Source organism: Heptranchias perlo, chromosome 26, assembly GCF_035084215.1.
Source record: "Heptranchias perlo isolate sHepPer1 chromosome 26, sHepPer1.hap1, whole genome shotgun sequence".
In the NCBI taxonomy this organism is placed as follows: Eukaryota; Metazoa; Chordata; class Chondrichthyes; order Hexanchiformes; family Hexanchidae; genus Heptranchias; species Heptranchias perlo.
Genome location: NC_090350.1, coordinates 35,290,726 through 35,311,067, shown reverse-complemented (window position 1 = coordinate 35,311,067; position 20,342 = coordinate 35,290,726). Strand labels below are relative to the sequence as shown.

The following is a 20,342-nucleotide window of genomic DNA, read 5'->3' as shown; positions in this document are numbered from 1 at the left end:
CTGTATTTTTGGCTTTTTGATTCTGAAGTAATCCTTCTCAATTTAATCGTTAACCAATCTGTGTGATAGACGTACTACAAGAGTGTACGTCTCCGATGTCAAGTCACTTTAAACAATCACGTCAAGTAACTGTAATGATTCAGTGCTAACTACGAAGCAAAAAATCAGACATGCCAGATGGAAGGTTTACTTCCATAACTTCTCATCTTTCAGTAACAAAGGAACTAAACAACTCCAGATAAAAATGGTATATTTTTAGTCTCCCACTATGCTAAGTTGTGACCTTGATGACTTGAGTATACCAATTCTGTGAAAAGTTATTAAGGATCCAGGTTTCTTAGTATTAACTATTCCTGCTTCCCAGAACTTAGTGGAATTGCCAAAAACTCCATTTTGAGGACATCTTTAAGGCACTTTTTAGGGCATTTTAACTACACTGCTTCATTCTAAGGTGTGTTCCAGTGCTGCTCATGGCACACCCTTCTACACATCAAACCAGGTTTTATCTTCTGACTTGATGGAGATGTGCTGAGCCGTGAGGTTAGAGATTGTGGTGATGGTCCAAAGCGCCTCATGGAAGCCCAATTTTAAGCTGCCTTCAGTTTCTCAATTAACACAGTGATTGTACCACACTACATGATGGAGGGTGTCTTCTCCGTGAAAATGAGACTTTGTCTTCACAAGGACCATGTGGTGGGCAAACCTGTCTGCAACAGGTACCACGGTAACAGTGAGGTCAAGCGGGCGATTCCCTCACGTTGGCACTCACCAGCTGGTGCAGACTCAGTACGGTAGCTATGTCAGTGCTAGTACTGAGCCACTCCCGGTGGTGGCGGCCTCTGCTTCCCTCGGTGGTGTTCAACGCGAAGGAGTACTAATTAATTGGATGAGGGGTATGTGTGGTAGGTAGTAATTAGCTAGAGGTTTCCTTGACCTTTGTCCTGAAGAGACTTCATGTGGTCTTGGGAAAAAATGACCACGCCCAACCCCATGCCCGACTCTGCCCTCGCCTGTCTTGACCTTGGGACTGGACATAACCAGGGCTGGTGATGGAGTCTGGGATGTTGGCTGAAAGACATGACTAACCTGAGGATAGCGCTCCCAACTCGGGCACCGGGATATTACTTTTTAAATGATTTTGTTTGATATCAATTTTACTTTCTTTTCAGAATAAGAGACAAGGCTGCAATAACCAAGAGGTTCTAGCAGTACTTGGTCACGAGCTTGGACACTGGAAACTAGGCCATACTGTGAAAAACATAGTCATCAGTCAGGTAATAAATAATACTTGGTGGATATATATATATATATATATATATATAATGTGTTTCTGTATATAGTGAAAATTTGGGTTTTGTGGGTGGTGGACCATTAGTTAATTGTAAATAGGCACAGGGAAATGGGTAGACTGAAGTAAGCTTACAACAATTGATACTGACCTGTGAAGGGATATTTTTCCATTATTCACTCCTGAAGGCAGTGATTTGCAGAAGTAAGGTGCCACAGGTGCCTGATGCCCTCTGGTTCCTCATCCAAGAGGGCATTCTTCAGGTGTGAGTCGGGACAGTAAGCGTCGGTAGGCTATTTGATCGTCGAGGACAACCCAATCCAGTCCATGTGCTGTCTAGCTTTCTACATAACTTATAGCTCAAATTATCTAGCTTTCCAGAAGCAGAAACCCATGCTGATTTGCATTTTTAATCCCTTCCCTAGATCGGGGGAGATGAAGCCATTGTAGTGGCTCTTCCACTGCCCCAGCTGAAATCAGCTAACTCAACACAGATTGGGATTTGAATCAAAGACCTGGACTAGTTGCATGTGTGGAGTCAATTATTTCTTTAATTATAGATCTGTTGCCCTTCGGTAAGATGCCAGATCTTTAGAGGGGAGAGGAAACAAAAGTAATGTTTAATAAAATTAGTGCTATCTGTAGGGTTTGTGGGATATATCCATTTGGAAGAGTTCAAACTTCCAATGAGTTGCTCGGTTTATGTTGGATGAAGGTGAGTGTGGAAGAAGAGACGCGAGAATTTTTAGGAACAGGCAAAGGTCAATAGGCCTAAGCAAACCAGTCTTTCTTTTTGTAGACCAACCCTACTTACCCAACTTCTCCCCATTTCCCTTAATCCCTTCTGTCTCCAAAAACACAGCCAATTGTGGCCTGTTAGTTTTAATGGCCTTTCTACTTGAGTTCAGTGGTATTTGAAGACTTCAGCATAGATTGGCTAAATCAGGATAGATCAGGGGTCAAACCTGGGATTAAAAACAGAAAAAGCTGGAAACACTCAACAGGTCAGGCAGTATCTGTGGAGAATGGTAGGGTTAACATTTCAGGTCAATGACCTTTGGTCAGGTGCCACCTAACCCATTGAGTGTTTCCTGAGTTTTCTGTTTTTATTTCAGATTTCTCACATCTGCAGTATTTTACTTTTTGATCAAACCTGGGACTTGTGAGTGACTCAATATCACTTCATACATTGTAATTGGTCACTGAGCCACTGTGGGGCTAGGTCGGATAGGGAGGGGAGAGGTGCAGTGATGTACTTTTGGACTAAAAGTACTTCCCCTTTTCCCCATGGTAAAGTTTCTGAAATAGGTTTTGTATAAACAAATAAGTTCTCTGTTTTAAAAGACCAAATCTGAATTCCAAATTTAATCATTTAAATTATAAATTTCCATCACATTTTTGTATAATAAAGTTGTGTATATATGTATTTAATTTTTTTTGGCTTCCATTCTTGTAAGTGTAAATGAATGTAGGAATGTAATTTTTTGTGTGCAAATGCGATCCATCAGGATCCAGTTGCATCAAATTTCATTTTGTACCAAGGTTAACATAAGTATAATGCACATAGTATAAATGTGAATTAAATTAAAATCTGCAGTACATTTTTGAGTAGATTAAAATGCAGGTGTTTGCTCTTCTTGTATGTGATCTACACAGCTCGCAATTGCTGCCTAGAAATGTTTTTATGCCCTTTAACTATAATGTTCAGGCTTATCGGTGTGTAATGCTGGTGCTTTTATTTCAGATGAACTCTTTCTTTTGCTTTTTCCTATTTGCCGTTCTCATGGACAGAAAGGAACTTTTCTCTGCCTTTGGTTTCTATGACACCCAGCCAACTCTAATTGGGTTGATGATCATCTTCCAGTTCATTTTCTCCCCCTACAATGAGGTACGGTGAAGATATAATGCCTTGTGCTTTCATTGATTCAAATCATTTTCTTTGTTACCGCTGAGCGTATTTAGTGCAATTGTACCAAAATGCCGTAGAAAGAAATTGCACTTAAGCTAATAAGTTTCTTGTATGATGTTCTGAATTCATCACCTTAAGCTCCTCCCAGCGTCTTCATCCTAGTGTTGCACAGCTCAAACTTTAGCTTTCACACACAACCCAAGTTTGGAAGGACAAATTATGTAATTATAATGTGTTTGAGTTCAAATGGATATATGCTAAGAAAATTTAATGCACAACCATTATGCTTTACTGAAGTAGTAATATTATTGGTTATTAGTTTTCTTTTTAATAGTACGTGCTACAAAATGGCTGAGATCTGTACAGATATTTAAGATGGACTGTTATGTTTGAGACCTATAGCAATTGCTGACAGTAGCTGCCTTTAAGAAACCTGATAGAATTGTTGACTCATTTTGAATTTCATAGCTTTGAGTGTTAATTACAATCTGGGTGGATCATTGCCTCATTTATTCTGCAAACATAAACGTGTTTATAATTTTTAAGGCATTCAAGGTTGTGCGGTCCACATAGGGCATCCTCTGCCAAAAACTTTAACTCTTGTGCTCCAGCTTCCATCAGTTTGTTTTTAATCTGCAGATGAGTATTGAGAAAAGCTAGAGGTCACTATCCACTCTTCCTGAAGTAGCATTAGTAATTAGTAGTCTCTGGAGAAGTTCCCTCTACTGTGTTAAAACCTTCATTGTACCAAATGATCCTCTTGGTTTACTAATCCATTCAGATCAAAAGTTGCCCGGTTTAATTTCTGGTCAGTACGGAATTGGCTTATTTCACCTGCGGCACCATTTTGCGCTCTAAATTAGCCCCTCCACCCATGGACTAGGAAGGGAAAAATCTGTCTGGTTTCCTGCTCCTGACTGATATCCAGTGACTGGAAGTGTACTTGTGTGGACATCACAGGAGTACAGAATCTGCCCCTTGTGTTCAATAGCCAACTATCACTTACGTGAAGAATAATCACTTGCACAAGTTGGTGCAGGGTTACCACCACCTGTGGAACTATTACTGTAGGAAGAATTAGCATTTCAGAGAGGGGGGATTTTAAAAACATTTGTGGTTGCTGTAGTTTCTCAAACCTAGATCTTGAAACAAATAATTTTATCAGGCACAGATCTATTAATGAGTTACATTTAGGCGCTGCTAAAATTTGAGCCAATATTTCATACTGCGTTTCTCTTCAGAGGCCAATTAAAGGCCAAGAGGAAGGGGTGAGTCTAATGGTATCGATACTGCACTTTCTGTTGCACAGTTGTATCTTAACCCAGGAGAGTTGTACACAAAAAAACCACATATGCGTACTCACATCAGGGCAGGCTTGTCATGTCATTCAAGCAATGAAAATTGAAATTTTTTTTTGAGGAAAAAATTACTTCTGATTAAGTTTACATCTGATATTTGGTGAATTCTCTTTTAATAGGTGCTATCCTTTTGCCTGACTGTACTGAGCAGAAGATTTGAATTCCAGGCTGATGCATTTGCAAAGGATCTGGGAAAAGCCACAGACCTGTACTCTGCACTGATAAAGCTGAACAAGGATAACCTAGGTTTCCCAGTCGCCGACTGGCTGTATTCCATGTGGCATTATTCCCACCCTCCTCTTCTGGAGAGACTCCGTGCCTTAAAGGACAAGAAAAAGGAGTGACAGAAAATGAGAGAAGGGAGCGGAACTTTCTTTCATCTCGAGAAGAAATTTAATAGTTTCTTTTTTGTTTAATTTTTTAATTTCTCATTCCATGAGCAGTGCAGATTTGCACTGGATGTTTGTATTATGGGAACTGGGTTATGATCTGAGTGCATTTAGCTTGTGGAACCGACTGACTGCCAGCAGTACAGGTCAATGTAATATTTTAAGTTGTTGTGTTAAGAATACACTGGGACTTGAATTAGTTTTTAATTTAAAGCAGCTCATGCCTAGTTTAAAGTGGTACAAGTGAGCCAGTGTAAGCCACACCAGCACAGGTACCTAAAGTTATATATCGTTGGATCTAAGTTGCATCATATCTGAAGTCTTGTCCTAAGTGCTCTTGGAAATTGCTTCATGTACATCACATTCAAAGTAAAGGCTCATCTTTATAAAGCTTTATTTCGGTTCTTCTCATAGCAAACATTTGCTACTGCTTTAGATATCTTCCATACCAGCGAACTGCGAGAGAACGTTTTACTTATCACTTTTTAAAAAAAAAAATTAAAATGTCTCAAGTTTTCTAAATGATACATATGGAAGCTGCACCTACTGCAATATCTGAAATGCAGTTTGAGAGGCCACAAGGGTGTGGGGTGGAAGGGGGTAGGAGAAGCAAAAATGTAAATATGCCTGTCATCAAATGAGTTCCCTAAGCAAGACTTTTCTGTTCAGAAATGGGAAAGGATAGTGTGTTAGGGAAAGAATTTCTTACCTTTTAACAAAATCCCTGCTGCATTTTGAAACTGTATGTGGGTCTGGGCAGGGCGGCGGAATTAATTTTTGGTAAGTTGCCTGTCAATTCACGGGCTCCCCTCACGGCTCAGTTGGTAAAACAAATATGTATCTTAGACATACAGATAAGGGAGGTCTCGGGTTAACAATTGGCCTTCTACCCCAGAATTAGGAAGGGGAATAATCACCAGTCCTGCTGGAAAGGTGCATGTGTGTGGACATTGAATGAGGACATCTCACAGTCAAATAGTCTGCTGACACTTGCCGTCTAGTTTCAGTGAGGAATGGGCACTAGAAGGGTACTGGACATTACCTGCGGAACTCTACCCCAGTATGAGCCGATGCCTTTAGGAAAGGAATCGGGAAGTAAAAGGGGAAAACAAATACAGTTACTGGGAAAGTTAATCACAATTGCCAAACCATGTTGAAGTGAATAGGGTAGCTGCAGATTTTGCAGTAGTTTAGTTTTCAGACCCAATCTATTATGTGGGGATAGGGTTTCTTTAAAGTGCTCAAACCTATTTTGACAAATATAAGATATGAGTGTATATACACACTGTTTTAGTAACCTCTTATCTAGGTTATCAGTGAGCCTTTTCTTGAGTTTCCAATAAGTATGGGGCAAGATTTACTCAATCTTGTGACACAGTTTTAGCATTTTTTCCCCACGGGTAGTAAATATCCCTCATTTTATGTCAGTTTTTAATTTATTACGTTTGGTTTACTTGAATTCTAGCGAGCTTTGATGGCCACAGAAGTTTAACTTACACTTTTTTTTCTCATTTGGAAGTGGCTGTAAATGAAGCAAATTGACTCAATGAAGAGATCCTGGTCTGTACCTTAACTGGCATGTGGAAATGCATTTTTATTTGGTGCCTGTGAAGTAATTTGTACATTACTTTTTTTTTGTATTTCTGAGACCCTTCCAGCCCGTGTCGGCTGTGTTGGTATACGCAGCAGAAGAGGCAGAGTGCGGGTGCTGCTAATTGTATTCAGTTGTTAAATGACCAGTTCCAAATACCAAAATAAATGTTCACAATGTGTACAGTTTGAGGAACGGAAGAGGTTTGTGCACACTTCACTGAATGTGACTTTGCACCTAGTTAGTACTGGCACCACCCTGTGTGTCCATTCTGGATTGCGAAACTTCATAGCTTACAGTAGTGGTGGTTTCATGAGATGGCATCAAGGGAGGGGACAAAGATTTATTGACCTCCAACTTGCTACTGTTTGAATCTCCTAACCAGCTGAAGTGATTAAAAAAAAAAAATAACTTGCAGGGTTTTTCCCTCTTTTCCTCCCTGTTACTCTTCCGTTCTAGGTGGTGTTTCCCATGGCTGATTGGAGCCCTCCGCTGCTTCTCCCAAGATCCCGTTTTTCACGTGTGAGCCTAGAAGTTGAATGCTCAAATGTTGCGGGGTGCATATTGCTAAGCCCATTCCAGTCCTTACCTTTCACCCCATGGGTCACTTGGTAACAATTTGGTAGCAGGAATGCCCCCAGTAACTCAGGAATGTTGTAGCACTTCTGCCACTGCCCATTGGAGATCTGCGAACTCGGGGCAGACAACTGATCAAAGTTTGGACCTTCTTGGTTTGTATGGCTCCGTACCACGATGTGTGGTGTGTTTACCCATGGAACCAATGGAGATAGTTGGAAAGACCTTTTTAAAAACGTGATCGCTTAGGCCTTGCAAAAAACGTTGGAATTTAAGGTAGATGCAGATTTTATTTTCAGGTTTGAGATTTGGATATGAAGTTTGTGATCATTCTCTGAATTGGCCCAAGGCTCAGCCCTTGACCTATGGTAGGTTCATTCAAAGGTCTGTTGTTTGCCTTGTTAACTATGCAAAATAGATTGCGATTAGCAGAAAAGTGTCACTTTTGCACAGTGAACAAGGCATAATGGTACTTTGATAATAGAAAATAAAGGAGTTATTGGAAATCTGAATCTTGCACACCAAAAGTTAGTCTGGTTCTCTTAATACTGTTTATATTTTTTTAGTCCCATGTGCATAGGAAAAAATGGAGATAAAAATTGATTTAAACTGTTCTGATGGAGGGTCCCATCCAAAAACTCATCTCATCGTTCCCTTTCTGATGTTGATTGACCCGTGTATTTCCACTGTTTTCATTTTTTCATGTTGTATTTTGAGTGGGCTATGACATTAAACAGATGTTGAAAATGAAGAGTTAAAACTGAACTGAAATTAAAATGAGGAAACTTTTAAATAATTGAAAATAAAAATTGGACACTGGTGTGAGAAAGGAAATGCTATTTTAAAAGAAAAAGTGAGGAAGGGATTAAAGAAATATCTCATTGGTCAGGGATTTTTACACAAGGTTAATGGCAGGAACTTTCACACTCTGTTTAGGTGCTGTTTGAATGTTGGAATTTAATTTACTGGTGTTTATTTTTTTTTTAAATCGGGAAAATTGGTTGTGTTATGATCTAAAGTAAGGAGGATTAATATCATGAAATAATTGGCATGTTTTGGAATTGTGAAACCAAACCTGATCTACAAAGATGTGATAAACTAAGTTCCACTGTGGTGACAATTTTCAATAAATGGAAGAATTGTGAGGCCATAGGCTGAGTGACTTTTGTGACTTGGATGTTGTAAAAAGCGACATTCCAACAACTGACTTACCTCCAGTACGTCTACTTTGAAATGTGTTAATTAGTCTAGATTGCAGGTCGTAACTACCTTAATGAAGGCACAACTTGTGTTTTTATGGTGCCAGGTTTGGTAATATTTTCCAGTCGAGAATTCTGAAATTATATTGTAGTTTTCCCTTTTCAACCCCCCCCCCCCCCACCCCGCCCCACCTCCTTTTAAGTCTCCCCATGTTCCACACCATCCTCCAGTTGGGGATGGAGAAGGTGACTTGCTGATCTGTAACTGCTAGGATGTACAAAAGTGTGACTTAGGTGTGACTTGTTTGGGAGAGGTCTTGCGTCCTCCTTTCCTCTTCTAAACTCTTTGCTCATCATTTTCTTGGTGCCATCTGACTAGTAACGATTGAGAACATACTTGATTAGAAAAGTCCCATATGCAAACTCAAGTCCTACCACTCCGTGGTAGTGTTAGTGCACCATCTACCCTGTTCACTTTGTATCAAGTTATCTGAACCACAACAGTGTGCTTCTCACACAGTCCCTGTTGGTCTGCTATTAGCAATAGGCTAGAAATCGGCACCAGAATTTGGTTGGCATTCGTGAGCACATGATCATTTTTCAGATACTGTTTTCCACAGTGACCTGATCCAAATTGGGGAGCTACCAGGTTTGATCTCCAGTCTGTTCCATTGGCTGATCTCAGTGGGAGTAGCAGTTGGAAGTGGTAAACTAGCCACAGTGTCTCTTGGTTAGGGAAGGGAACCATCGAAGTTTATATCACAGAAGGAAGCTGCTTGGCCAATCGTGGCTGTGCCAGTGCTTTGGTAGAGCAACCAAAAAATAATCTCACTGCCCAATTTGACCCTATCTGCTATGCTTCAAATATTTATTCAATTTTTCCTTAAAAGATGCAATGGTTTTTATCTCAACCTCTCCCTGTGGCAAAGCATTCCTTGCTCAACCTTCTACGTAAATAAATTTCTCCTAACATCTCTTCACTCTGCAACAATTTTAAATTGATGACTCTTTGTTACTGACTCTCAAACCAGAGGAAATTGTTTTCCCCTGTTCACCCTATCAATACCCTTCATGATTTTAAAACCCTTTATTAAATATCCTTCTAGCCTTCTCTGCCCTGGTGGAAATAATCTCAGTATCTCAAGTCTCTCCTCATAACTATAGTTTCCTGTCCTGGGCATCATCCTTGTGAATCTACATTGGATGATCTCTATGGCTTTAATGTGGTGCCCAAAACTGCACCCACCACTATAACTGTAGCCTAACAATTGTTCTGTATAAGTTAATTGTTACTTAATTTTTTTTTACTCTTGTATGTAAATTCATTGGAAAATCAGCTGGAGGTCTCTCTTCCCCCTCCCTCGTCTTCCCCCTCCCCCCCAAACCACAGTTCTAGTCACACCTGCTGGAAATTGTTTGTGTTTAGATGTCAGATGAGGACAGGATTAGGCTCCAATAACCTTCCAATACTTGCTCTCTATCCTCACTCCTGAAAAAGGGGACCTAGAATCAAACAGTGGAGGATGCCTGTGGAACTGTATACTGGCGAAGAGCAGATACCTTCAGGAGAGGGTACAGATGACTATTGGAACAAGGTAAATGAAGAAGAAAGTGTGGGGAGAGAAAAGTGTGTTCAATTACCTGCCTACCTGCCTCAATGGTAGTGTGCTGCAAGTTGACAGATCTATACAATGTCTCTTTTTTTTCCTTCTTTGCCTGTCCCTTAACTGAGAGGTACAGAGTGCACAAGGTGACACTGGAAATACAGTAAGGGGAAAACAGCAGGCCATTCAGACAAATTTCAAAATGGGCTGTGAGTCAGGGTGGAAGTTCATTATTGATTGACTGGAAATGATACAGGACAGCCAACAAGACAGAAAATAAAACTGGGGAGTGGAAAAGGACAAAATGAATGGAGATTTGAAGAAATTAATGAGATGCAAAAAGAGGATATTGAAAAGATGTAAATTCAAGATGTCCAAAGGCTAAGCTGGTTAAGGCAATGAGTTGGTGTGCCATGCAGACCAGGGAGGTCCCTGATTTGATCCTGATCTGTGCACCAAGCTGGTTGCAGGCACAAAATCAGTAGGGACACTACAATTTGCCTCTGTGTCTCTGTGCTAGAGAAGGGAAACTTGCTTAAAGGTTTCCACTTCTGACTGGCTGAGCCATCAGAGAACCCAAACACTAAAGTCATGTTTAACTTTCTCTTAACATAACTAGAAAAGAGTTGACTCATTGGATTTAACTGTAGTATCACTGAGTACAAACACTGCTATCCAAAACCAAGAGAACAAGAATATTGGATAGTGGGGTACCAATAGGGTTATGGTAGTGTAGTGGTTACGATAGTTGACAAACAAGCCAGAGCTAATGAGTTCAAATACCACCATGAAATTGAATTCTGGTAATTTGTGGGTGGGCACAAATTTGTGTCCTTTAAGAGGACTTCCCACCCTTGCATGCTCTGGCCATGCTCTACATGGGTGACTCAATGCCCTTTGACCTGGCATGTGCTACATAAAGCAATTGCTACAAAGGACCAGCACCACCTTGTCAAGGCAACCTCTTCATACAAAGGGAAGTGGAAATCTGGAACTCTCTTCCCCAAAAAGCCATTGAGACTTGTCAATTGAAAATTTCAAAACTGTGATTGATAGATTTTTTTTTTGGGCAAGGGTATTAGGGTTTTGGGACCAAGGCAGGTAGCTGGAGTTAAGATGCAGATCAGGCATGATCTAATTGAATGGCGGAACAAGTTCGAGGGGCCTCCTGTTCCTATGTTCGCATAACTAGGGATGGGCAACAATTGCAGTATTACCCACATCCTGAGATCAAAAATTGCTAAAACATTCAGTTTGCTCTTTTATAAACTCTGTGACCCTCTCCTATTCCTACGCACATCAGTAAACACAATTCAGAATCACTGAAATTAGAGTAGATTATTTTAATCATTATTAAATATTTGCAAATTCTTTCACTCATATTTAGTAAAACATTCCTTTGCAGTATTTCATCTGTCTGATCCAGCCGCACTAATGTCCGTGCCACCTGTGCAGGTACTTGGATTGTTACAATAGGAACAGCCACAATTGAAGTTCTTGACATGGCAGTGGCAGCACTTCAATTTCCTCTTTTTCTTCAAAGAGCTCAGAATAGCTTTCAGTAAGCCTATCTTTAACTCTACCAGCTGCATCTTTTTCAGAATAACCTTCTGGATGGTGATTCCATAGTGCAATCTTCTTGTTTCATCGGGTGTTAGAGGATTAAGTTTGTAATGTTTTTCCTGAATTGAAAGTAAAATGGTCAGTACAAACCAACTTCCAGAGAACCTTTTGATTTCAAACCACTTTTAAAGAGAAACCATGTCTACTGTACTCTATAAATTTGTCATTTTGTCACAAACCAAAAGCATTTATGACTTATTATAATTTACCTATACATTATTTATAAAAAGAAAGACTTGCATTTATGTAGTGCCTTTCACAACCTCATGAAGTCCCAAAGCGCTTTACAGCCAATTAAGTACTTTTGAAGTCACTGTGTAATAATGTAGGAAATGTGGCAACCAATTTTGTGCACAGCAAGGTCCCACAAACATCAGTGAGATAATGACCTGATGATCTGTTTTATCAATGTTGGTTGAGGATAAATGTACCAGGACACTGGGGAGAACTCCCCAGCCCTTTGAAATAGTGCCATGTGAGAGGGTAGATGGGGTCTCAGTTTAACATCTCAGCTGCAGGGTACTTGCACTGGAGTGTCAGCCTGGATTTTGTGCTCAAGTCTCTGGAATGGGACTTAAACCCACAAGTTCCACTCTCCTGACACATGCAGGAGTGCTACCAACTGAGCCATGGCTGAATTATATGCTATAACTGATGCTGTCCAGGATTGGTAACTAGATATTCCCAAAAGAACCTGCTCCTTTTCGTGACATTTGGTACTTAAAATTTCATCTCTTTCTTTTAATAAAGATCTTTTCTTCATTTTCTAACTTTTTTCCCCCTTCGCTCCTAAAGGTACAAACTCCTACTACAGTTCCATGAGCAGCAACAGCCCATCAGTATCTGAAAAGGGGCCATTTTTCCTTCGTAAGTCTGGACGATGAGTGTTGGTTGGTTGATCAGTCCATGGGGGCATCAGCACCAAATTCTCACCCTCAACTGGTGGCCACACACATACACTTTCCAGCAGGGTTACTTTCAAACAAGCACCAGTAACCCTGGCTGCTTTTTACCCCCGCATCCTAACCCTTTGGCCAATGTTAGCCATGATGCTTCAGCCATCACAGTGTGGGGCAGGCTTGATGGACCAGCTGGTCTTTTCCTGCCCGTCAATTTCATACATTCGTATGTTAATGCCACCATTACTTCTAAATCAGGTAACTCCACTGTCACGTTTCAGGATCTCTTGGCTGTTTTTTGACAAAGGATTTGGAAAAAGAGTAGTTTAAATGTGGTGTTTTAAAGCATAGTGTATTCATGAAAGTTTTTTTTAAGAACTCACACGCTAGGTAGTTAAGATGCTAATGAGTTAATCTTGATGTTGTTTCCTCATAGAATGTAAATAATAAGGAATTTGTCAGCTTGTTACAGTAATTGATAAACTCCTCACACCCATTGTTTTGGAAAGTAGCTGGACCTGGGCATTTTCAGGAAAAGCCTTCCCTTTCTGACAGAAAACAGAGATAAAACACACAGATACAGGCAGTCAACAGAGGTTGACCCCACCAGTTAATATTGCTACTCAAATGTACATACCTATATAAAAATCTTAAGTAGATATAAGCACCTGGCGATACAGTGTAATTTGTAGCATTCCATGATCTTTGTTTTCTTTTTAGTGAGTGGTTGATAAACCACTAGATGGCCTTATGTCATTCAAAAACAGGTTCACTTTGTATTGCTTTCAATAGACTATACCATTAGACTATTTATACTATTCAAATCATTTTATAGATTAAACTGTGAAATTTCAAGTATGGGCTTAGCCACCAAAGAACCTCACATGGGTTGTAATAACTTAATTAGCAAGAGAATGATTATTTTTAAGAAAGTCACTAACCTTTGAAGGGTGACGTGAGAAACATTTAATTAGAAAATTGATGATGTGGACAACAAAGACAGCGAGGCAGAGGAATAGAAGGACATCGAACACAATCTGACCAAGCGTTGAGATTTGAGTTGGTGGGGGTTGGGTGGTCACCCACAGATGAAATTCCTCTGGGATCATTTCCATTCTAACTCTTGATGTTTTGAGACATACAAATCCTTTAAAAGAAAAAAAAAATCATGTTTGAAATTTTTTCAGCGCCTGGAATATTGGAGCTCAGTTCATTGTTAAAAATTACCATTGTTGAGCGTAGTAAGTAGGTGAACCCTACAGACCAGGAAGGTCCCAGGCTCAATGCCCAGTCGGTGTTGACTCAGTTGGGGAAGTGGGAGGGTTGCTACAGTTGGACTTGGTGTTCCCACTTCTGATTTTAATCCAGTGGACATTGGGTGGGGACAGGATCCGCGTCCATTGAATAACGCGCTGATAATCATGACCAAGGCTCACACAGGAAGAGTGGCCACTTGGGCAAGATACTGGAGGACAACCGTGGAAATGCACCCCAGCAAGGAGTCAGCACCTTCAGGTCAGAAGGGGACAATATTCATGTAGAAAATGATTACAGGGTAAAAAAGTAACCGTGTATAAATAACAGTAACATTTAAAACTCACTTTTTTTGTTAGCCTTGTGTTTGAAAGCAAGCAGGAAATCAATCACCAAGCACAAGTTTCCAACCACTGAGAAATAAATATTAGTAGTTCCTGTTTGTCTGACTATAGAGTGCATGTTCTCTCGCTGGAGGTACACACCTCATTTAGTTAAGCACTGGAGAACTTCAGTACAGGTTGGCAACAGCAAAGCCTTAGGGACCTCTGTGTCTATGCAGGGATTCTGCAGATGTTTAACCGACTAAAACCGTGTAACCTACCACCACAGAGCATTGGTGAGCTTCCTGCTACCTGTAAAGATATGACTACCCTACTAGTGGTTACCTGGGCTAAATGCAAAAAAAAAATCACAATCTCCAATAACGGGTCTACGCCTCCAGCCCCCATCAGTTAGCCAAGCTCGCTGCTCAATCATCAACATAGCCCTGACGTACTGGAGCCAACTTGAACCAAAAGAAACTCTCTCTACCTCCTCAACCCTAACATCCCACAAGAGAATAGTCACTAATTGGTAAATAAAGCTCATTGGAATGTGATGAAATTATTCCTTTCCTATTGGTTTCTCCCACAGTGTTGCTGTAAGATGTGCCTGTGGTGGAGTCAGGTACGATAATTGCAAACTACAACGTGACCTTGGGGAAATATTGTTGACGGTGAAATATCAAAAGGATGTTCTTTTCTCCCTCGCTGCACAGTCCCCATTTCCAGAAAATTACTTTCTTGGAATCTGCATGTTCTTCTAAAATATGCAGGTAATTTTCTTGGAAGTCTGCAATTCTACTATCAAATATCCATTCTGATTTTGAATTTCAGATGTTTTTTGGCTGTTATCCTTTGCACCAATGCCTTGTGTAGTCAGCTTAGTCTTTCCTGCTGCAGGTAACCTTTTAATGAGTGGATTGAGGACAGGGTGGTAATTTCCCAGTATCCCACTGGCAATCTCTCACTAGTACTTTCTTCTCAAGCAAATGACTTTGGATCCCAATTGCTGGCACAGGTGACCACTATTGTTCACCATGTGCATGATGTTTGCAACAATGCTGGATTCTCACAGGTGCCACACACTACAGTATCATAATCAATTGTAAACATAAGGATGATTCACATAAAGGTAATGGTTAGACTGAGAGAGTGAAGGACAATCTCCAGGATCAGACGATTACACATTATTTAAGGTTTGCTCTAGTTTTTTATGACCTCACCTATTGTTGTGGTACAGCTTTGTGATGCACTGCAACCCATACATATTGTGCAAAGTGATGGATAATGTAGATGTGTATATGAATCTTGTTGGTTTGTGATATGTCTGGTTACTTGTGACTCATCCAAGCCCAGCTCAGGACTGCACATACCACAGTAATTCACTCCTATTCACCCACTATGTTATATTGTCATCTCTTGATTATTTACCAGCAGAAGTATTTGGCCTAAAACATTCCTGCATCCAGAGGACGACAGTATCATTGTGCCATCATGTGAGAAACCCTTTGGATTGTGTAAATAATGCAATCATGGCAATTGCATTTTTTAAAACTTTAAACCATGTCATTAAATCATGTGTACTAAATCCAACTCCCAGCTAACATTGCTTTACAACTTTAATATACAAATCTCAGCCAGAGCTGAGGCTGGAATGTTACACCAGCACAGGCACGATGGGCCAAATGGCCGCCTCCTGTGCTGTACCTACTATGATCCCTAGCTAGTGATCCCTACTGAAAAGTGCACTTGTGGACATTGGGTAAAGACAAGCCCAAGCTTGGCTGTCATAATACCTATTGTTAAATAGCTTTCAAACACCCACTGTCCAGGCAATGATGTAAAGGGAGGCCACTTGAGTGAGGTACTTGGGTGCCTTTGGAGCATCAGTCAGCTCCCTCGTGAGAAGGAGGGAGAAAAACAATCTCCCTTTTTAATATTTTTAAAGTCTTTCTAATATAAACTGTGGTCTTAATAATCTTTGTTTTCCAAAAAATTCCCATCTTTTACCATTCATTGGATTGTGATATCACAATGAGGTATTTTTCCCCATGTGGGAAGCTAAAGAATTTATTTTAACCAAACATTGATTTATAACGGCAGTTCAGAAAAAGGATATTTCTCTTTATACACAGAGGAAAATATATCCCAATAGGATTTCAGAGGTTTCAATCTCAATGTAATTTAAGCACTTGTATGTTTACCTGTCAAGCTGACTACTTCTACTTTTTAAAAGCGTTCTGTGGCATTAGGAAAATAAAACAGTGGGTGTGAGTAAAAGGCCATTTAATCTGAAATCAGAAAGCACTCTTGTTTATAATATCTGAAATAAATGACAGCCTTAGTACTCAACCATTCACAGTTTTATATGTAACATATGTTTTAAGATTCAAATTATTTTTGATAATCATGGGAACAAAAGTTTTTGCATTAATCTGAGCCCCTTTGCATGTGTTACAGTTTAGGATTATTTTTATGAAATTACTTAATAAATACTCCTCTGGTCCCGAGACTGGAATTATTTTGGGACAAATCTCTCCCTTTCCACTTTTCGCAGGGTATTGTTCGATCAAACACCATTTGTCCTCTGGGCCTTTGTCCACTTGGTCATTCTTCATTATTGAGTCCAGTGAGTCTGAAACTGGCTAGCCAAACATGGGGGCTGCCATCTTCTGACCCTGTCCATACGTGCACTTTCCTGCAGGGGTCAATCAGGATCAGGATCAGCATCCCTGGCTAATTTTTGTTACCCCCGCCCTCCCTCCCGCCAGCCTTTCCCTAGCCGAAGTCAATTGTACTATCTCTACGGCCACTCTGGCTGAGATCAGCTAACGGTACTGATGCGCGAATCTGGGACCTTCTGGTCCATATTGCATAGTTATGTGTAACTTTATCAACTGATGTGTCCGGGGGGCAAATGGAGATGAAGCTCTTATTTTTACACTTGACGATGTTGCAATACATTTGTAATTTCTCCCAGCTGGGTTAATTTTGCTTTCTAAACTGAAAAAGAAAACAAAATATAAATGAAGGCCTGGTTGGTGAGATACAGTTCTTACCAGTGAGCTTGAACAGATAAACTCTGAAGATCTGTTCTCGACAGACGTTGTATTGAAAATGGAAAGACAAGGACATTACCTTCTTAATAATGTCACAATCCGTTTTCTGATGTCACAAACCTTTTCCCATGACAGCCTGAAGCAGGCAAACTTGCTTTGGTGAAAATTTTAAAAAAAATGGCCTACAAATTCTAGCTTCTGCCCATATTTCGAGCATAAAACGAGGTCAGAAATGATCAATTTTGGGGGACGCCTGAAATACGTCCAATGCTGTATTAGCCTCAGATGATATTCAGGCATCAGACCCCTTGCATATGCTAATGAGGGGTCTAACATCGGGTTAAGGACCTCTCTGCCAAACTGGTCAGCTGTGAGCGGAGTGTGTGCCGAGCAGGCTCTGCTCAGGTTTTCCAGCAACTGCTGCATCCTAACCAGTGGCCACCCACAAAACAGTAGGTTATTTTCATTTTACCTTCATGTTGGAGCCAGGAGGAGCAGGTGTGAGGGCTGTTGCCAGTCCAAATGGGTCTTGTTCCAACCAGTGCGTTACCTCTGGACACCCAATTGACGTCAGCGGCTTGGCGCAAATATGCTGATGAGGCCCGAGGCCCAAGGCCCAATTTCGGGTGAGCCTCTGGCAATTCTGCACCCAAAGACTGGCCTAAACAAATTTTTAGCCCAAACTCAATTTTTACCTCTATTTACTGTTCCTTTATTTGAATTTTTATATTGAATGCCTTTTCTTTCTTTTCAGCTTAGCAAATAAATTAACCAGCCTGCGAAAAGTTACAAATTCAATGCAATCTCATCTGTGCACAAAGAACTTTTTTGTCTGCTTCTCAAGGGCTGTTGGTACCCGAGTCATAAAGGACCGAAGAGCCATGGATCAATTCCTGGTCTGTGCTTAGTTTGGTGTTCTCAGCCTGGGTGGTAGTATGAGCCCAACACGTAAGCCAGTACAAAACTGGAACTGGCAGTTTTAATCTGAAGAAACTCTTGTAGTTCACAAGATGCGATGCTAAACCAAGATGTACCATCCTTTGGCGGAGATATTAAATCAAGAAATGTCATACCTGTCTGTTCAGGTGGACATTTGAGATTGAAGGCAAGCGGGGAATTCTCTCTCTGATTTGGCCAACATTCCTTCCTCAACTAACACACCAAAAGAACAGATTAACCGGTCGTTCATATCGTCACTGTTAATAGGATTCTGCTGTGTCCAATGTGGTTGCCGCATTGCCTACATAAAAATATTTACAGTCCAAAGTAATTATCTTGAAGTGCTTTGGGATGTTTTACAAAAACAAGATATGTGCTATATAAATGCAAGTCTTATGCTTTCTTTCTTCCCCCTCCCTCTGTCAGTATCTCCATCTACTCACTTTGGTTCCATATCGCTTATTACCCTTGCCTAACAAAAATCTATCAATCTCAGTTTTGAAATTTTCAATTGACTGAGCCTCAACAGCTTTTGGGGAGGGGGTGGGGAGAAAGAGGGGGGAGAGGAAGAGAAGAGATAGAGTTCCAGATTTCCACCACCCTGTGTATGAAGAAGTGCTTCCCGACATCACCCCTGAATTGCCTGCCTCTAATTTTAAGGTTATGCCCCCTTGTTCTGGATTCCCCCACCAGAAGAAATAATTTCTATCTATCCTACCCAGGACCTGGCCCATGGCTTTGACCTACAAAACACCTTATTTAGCTTCCAAAGAGTGTCACAGACGTTTCATTGTTTGAACCAAATATTACCAGTGCCTTCTGGACTAAGCTGCATTATTTCTGACCAGCAGTTACCTCCACTGGACTGCTCAGGGGCACCGCGATAATCTTTGTACTGGCAGGAAAATCCCTTACATTCACAAGCTACTATCAAGGTAACTTTTGAATATTGGTTGAAAATGTCCCTTTAAGTCTGATATCCAGAGCTGGGAGATTTTACCCTGAAGACTTTTTACAGCAAATCACATGGACATTTGGAACAAATCCCAACTTACAATAGTAATTTAAACAGGGGATAGATTTACAATTGTCTCAAGAGCCTATTGGGATTTGAGAAATATAGCCAGTTCAGATCTTACTAGATGGGAGATTCTGATTTGAAGCTGTTGAGTGAAAAGGTGAACTGCTGTTTCAGAATAATTAGCTGGAGAGAACCAAGAATTGAGAGCACTTATTGGATTCCAATTTATGTCCTGAAAATACATAAATAAAAATCAGTTTGGAGTCTCTAAAGTGACTTAAAAAAAATTAATTGGATTAGAGAAATTTCTGCTCTTCTGACTGCAAATGAGTTGCTCTGGAAGGATCTGTTGAGGCGCAGGATTGTAGGGACGTAGACTGGACAGAGCAGAATTTGCATAGTTCCTGCTCTGAGCTGGTTTTGTGGTGTGGGTTCTACACGTACATTGGGACTTCCTGGCAACTGTCCAATTTTGAATTGAGCCAAGACCGACTCTATACCTTAAAGCTGCACAGTAAACCCAGGTGAGCCACTGTTTTGATTCCAGTTAGAAGCAGCGAACAAAAGAAACTACTAAGGGTCCCAGCCTCAAACTTTGAGAAGGTATATATTTGTTTCATATGTCCTTCAAGGAGCCAGTCTCTTTTTAGTTGGAGTTATGAAAAACTGCTGGTTGTGAAACTATGATCCAGTGTATGACCACTAGTTATTGGAGTGGGACTTTGGCTTAGTGGTAGCATTCCCATCTCTGTGTCAGAAGGTGCATGGTTTGAATCTGGCTGTAGATAATCCTGGAGACTGGAGCCCTGGTTCTAAATTCTGGCTCGACATCCTGCGGGAATATTTGCGTCTAGTGGGTGTGGGTGGCTTCCTCTCAGCAGATGGGTTGGCGCCCATAAGATCATCCCGCCATATTGGACTGACCACCCTATCAGCTGGTAAAATGATGGTTAGGGCCATGGTAGGAGCGTTCATGTTTGGCCTGTCAGACTGTTAATCAGCCTGAGAATCCTTCCACTACTTCACACTCCTCCCTTGGAGAACAGTGAAGATATGAAAATAACAACCATTAGTCATCAGATGTCAAAACTTACAATCAGGAGTTCCATCCCCGACTGGAAGGAAAAGTTTGCAGAGTGAAACAGTGCATTATTTACATGTTACTTGTGTAAAGATTATGAGGAACTCACCTTGTTAAAGGATGTGTCTCGTTTGTTAAATATTTACCACATGATGGAATTTATTTGCCAGCTCTTCTCCTCCTCCCCCCCCCAAACATAAAAGGAGCGTTGGTTAGTTCTCGGTGTCTG

General features: G+C 40.7%; 1 protein-coding gene across 1 annotated transcript in view; it reads left to right on the top strand.

The window, feature by feature from the left end:
• The window catches only part of zmpste24 (zinc metallopeptidase, STE24 homolog), a 32,558-nt gene extending 24,297 nt beyond the window's left edge, over positions 1-8,261 (top strand). Inside the window, exons 8-10 of the mRNA XM_068006755.1 lie at positions 1,170-1,274; positions 3,033-3,176; positions 4,675-8,261. Coding sequence (XP_067862856.1) covers positions 1,170-1,274; positions 3,033-3,176; positions 4,675-4,899 — 474 coding nt within the window. The 3' untranslated portion in view covers positions 4,900-8,261. The remainder of the gene's footprint in view (positions 1-1,169; positions 1,275-3,032; positions 3,177-4,674) is intronic.
• Positions 8,262-20,342: the final 12,081 nt, after the last annotated feature.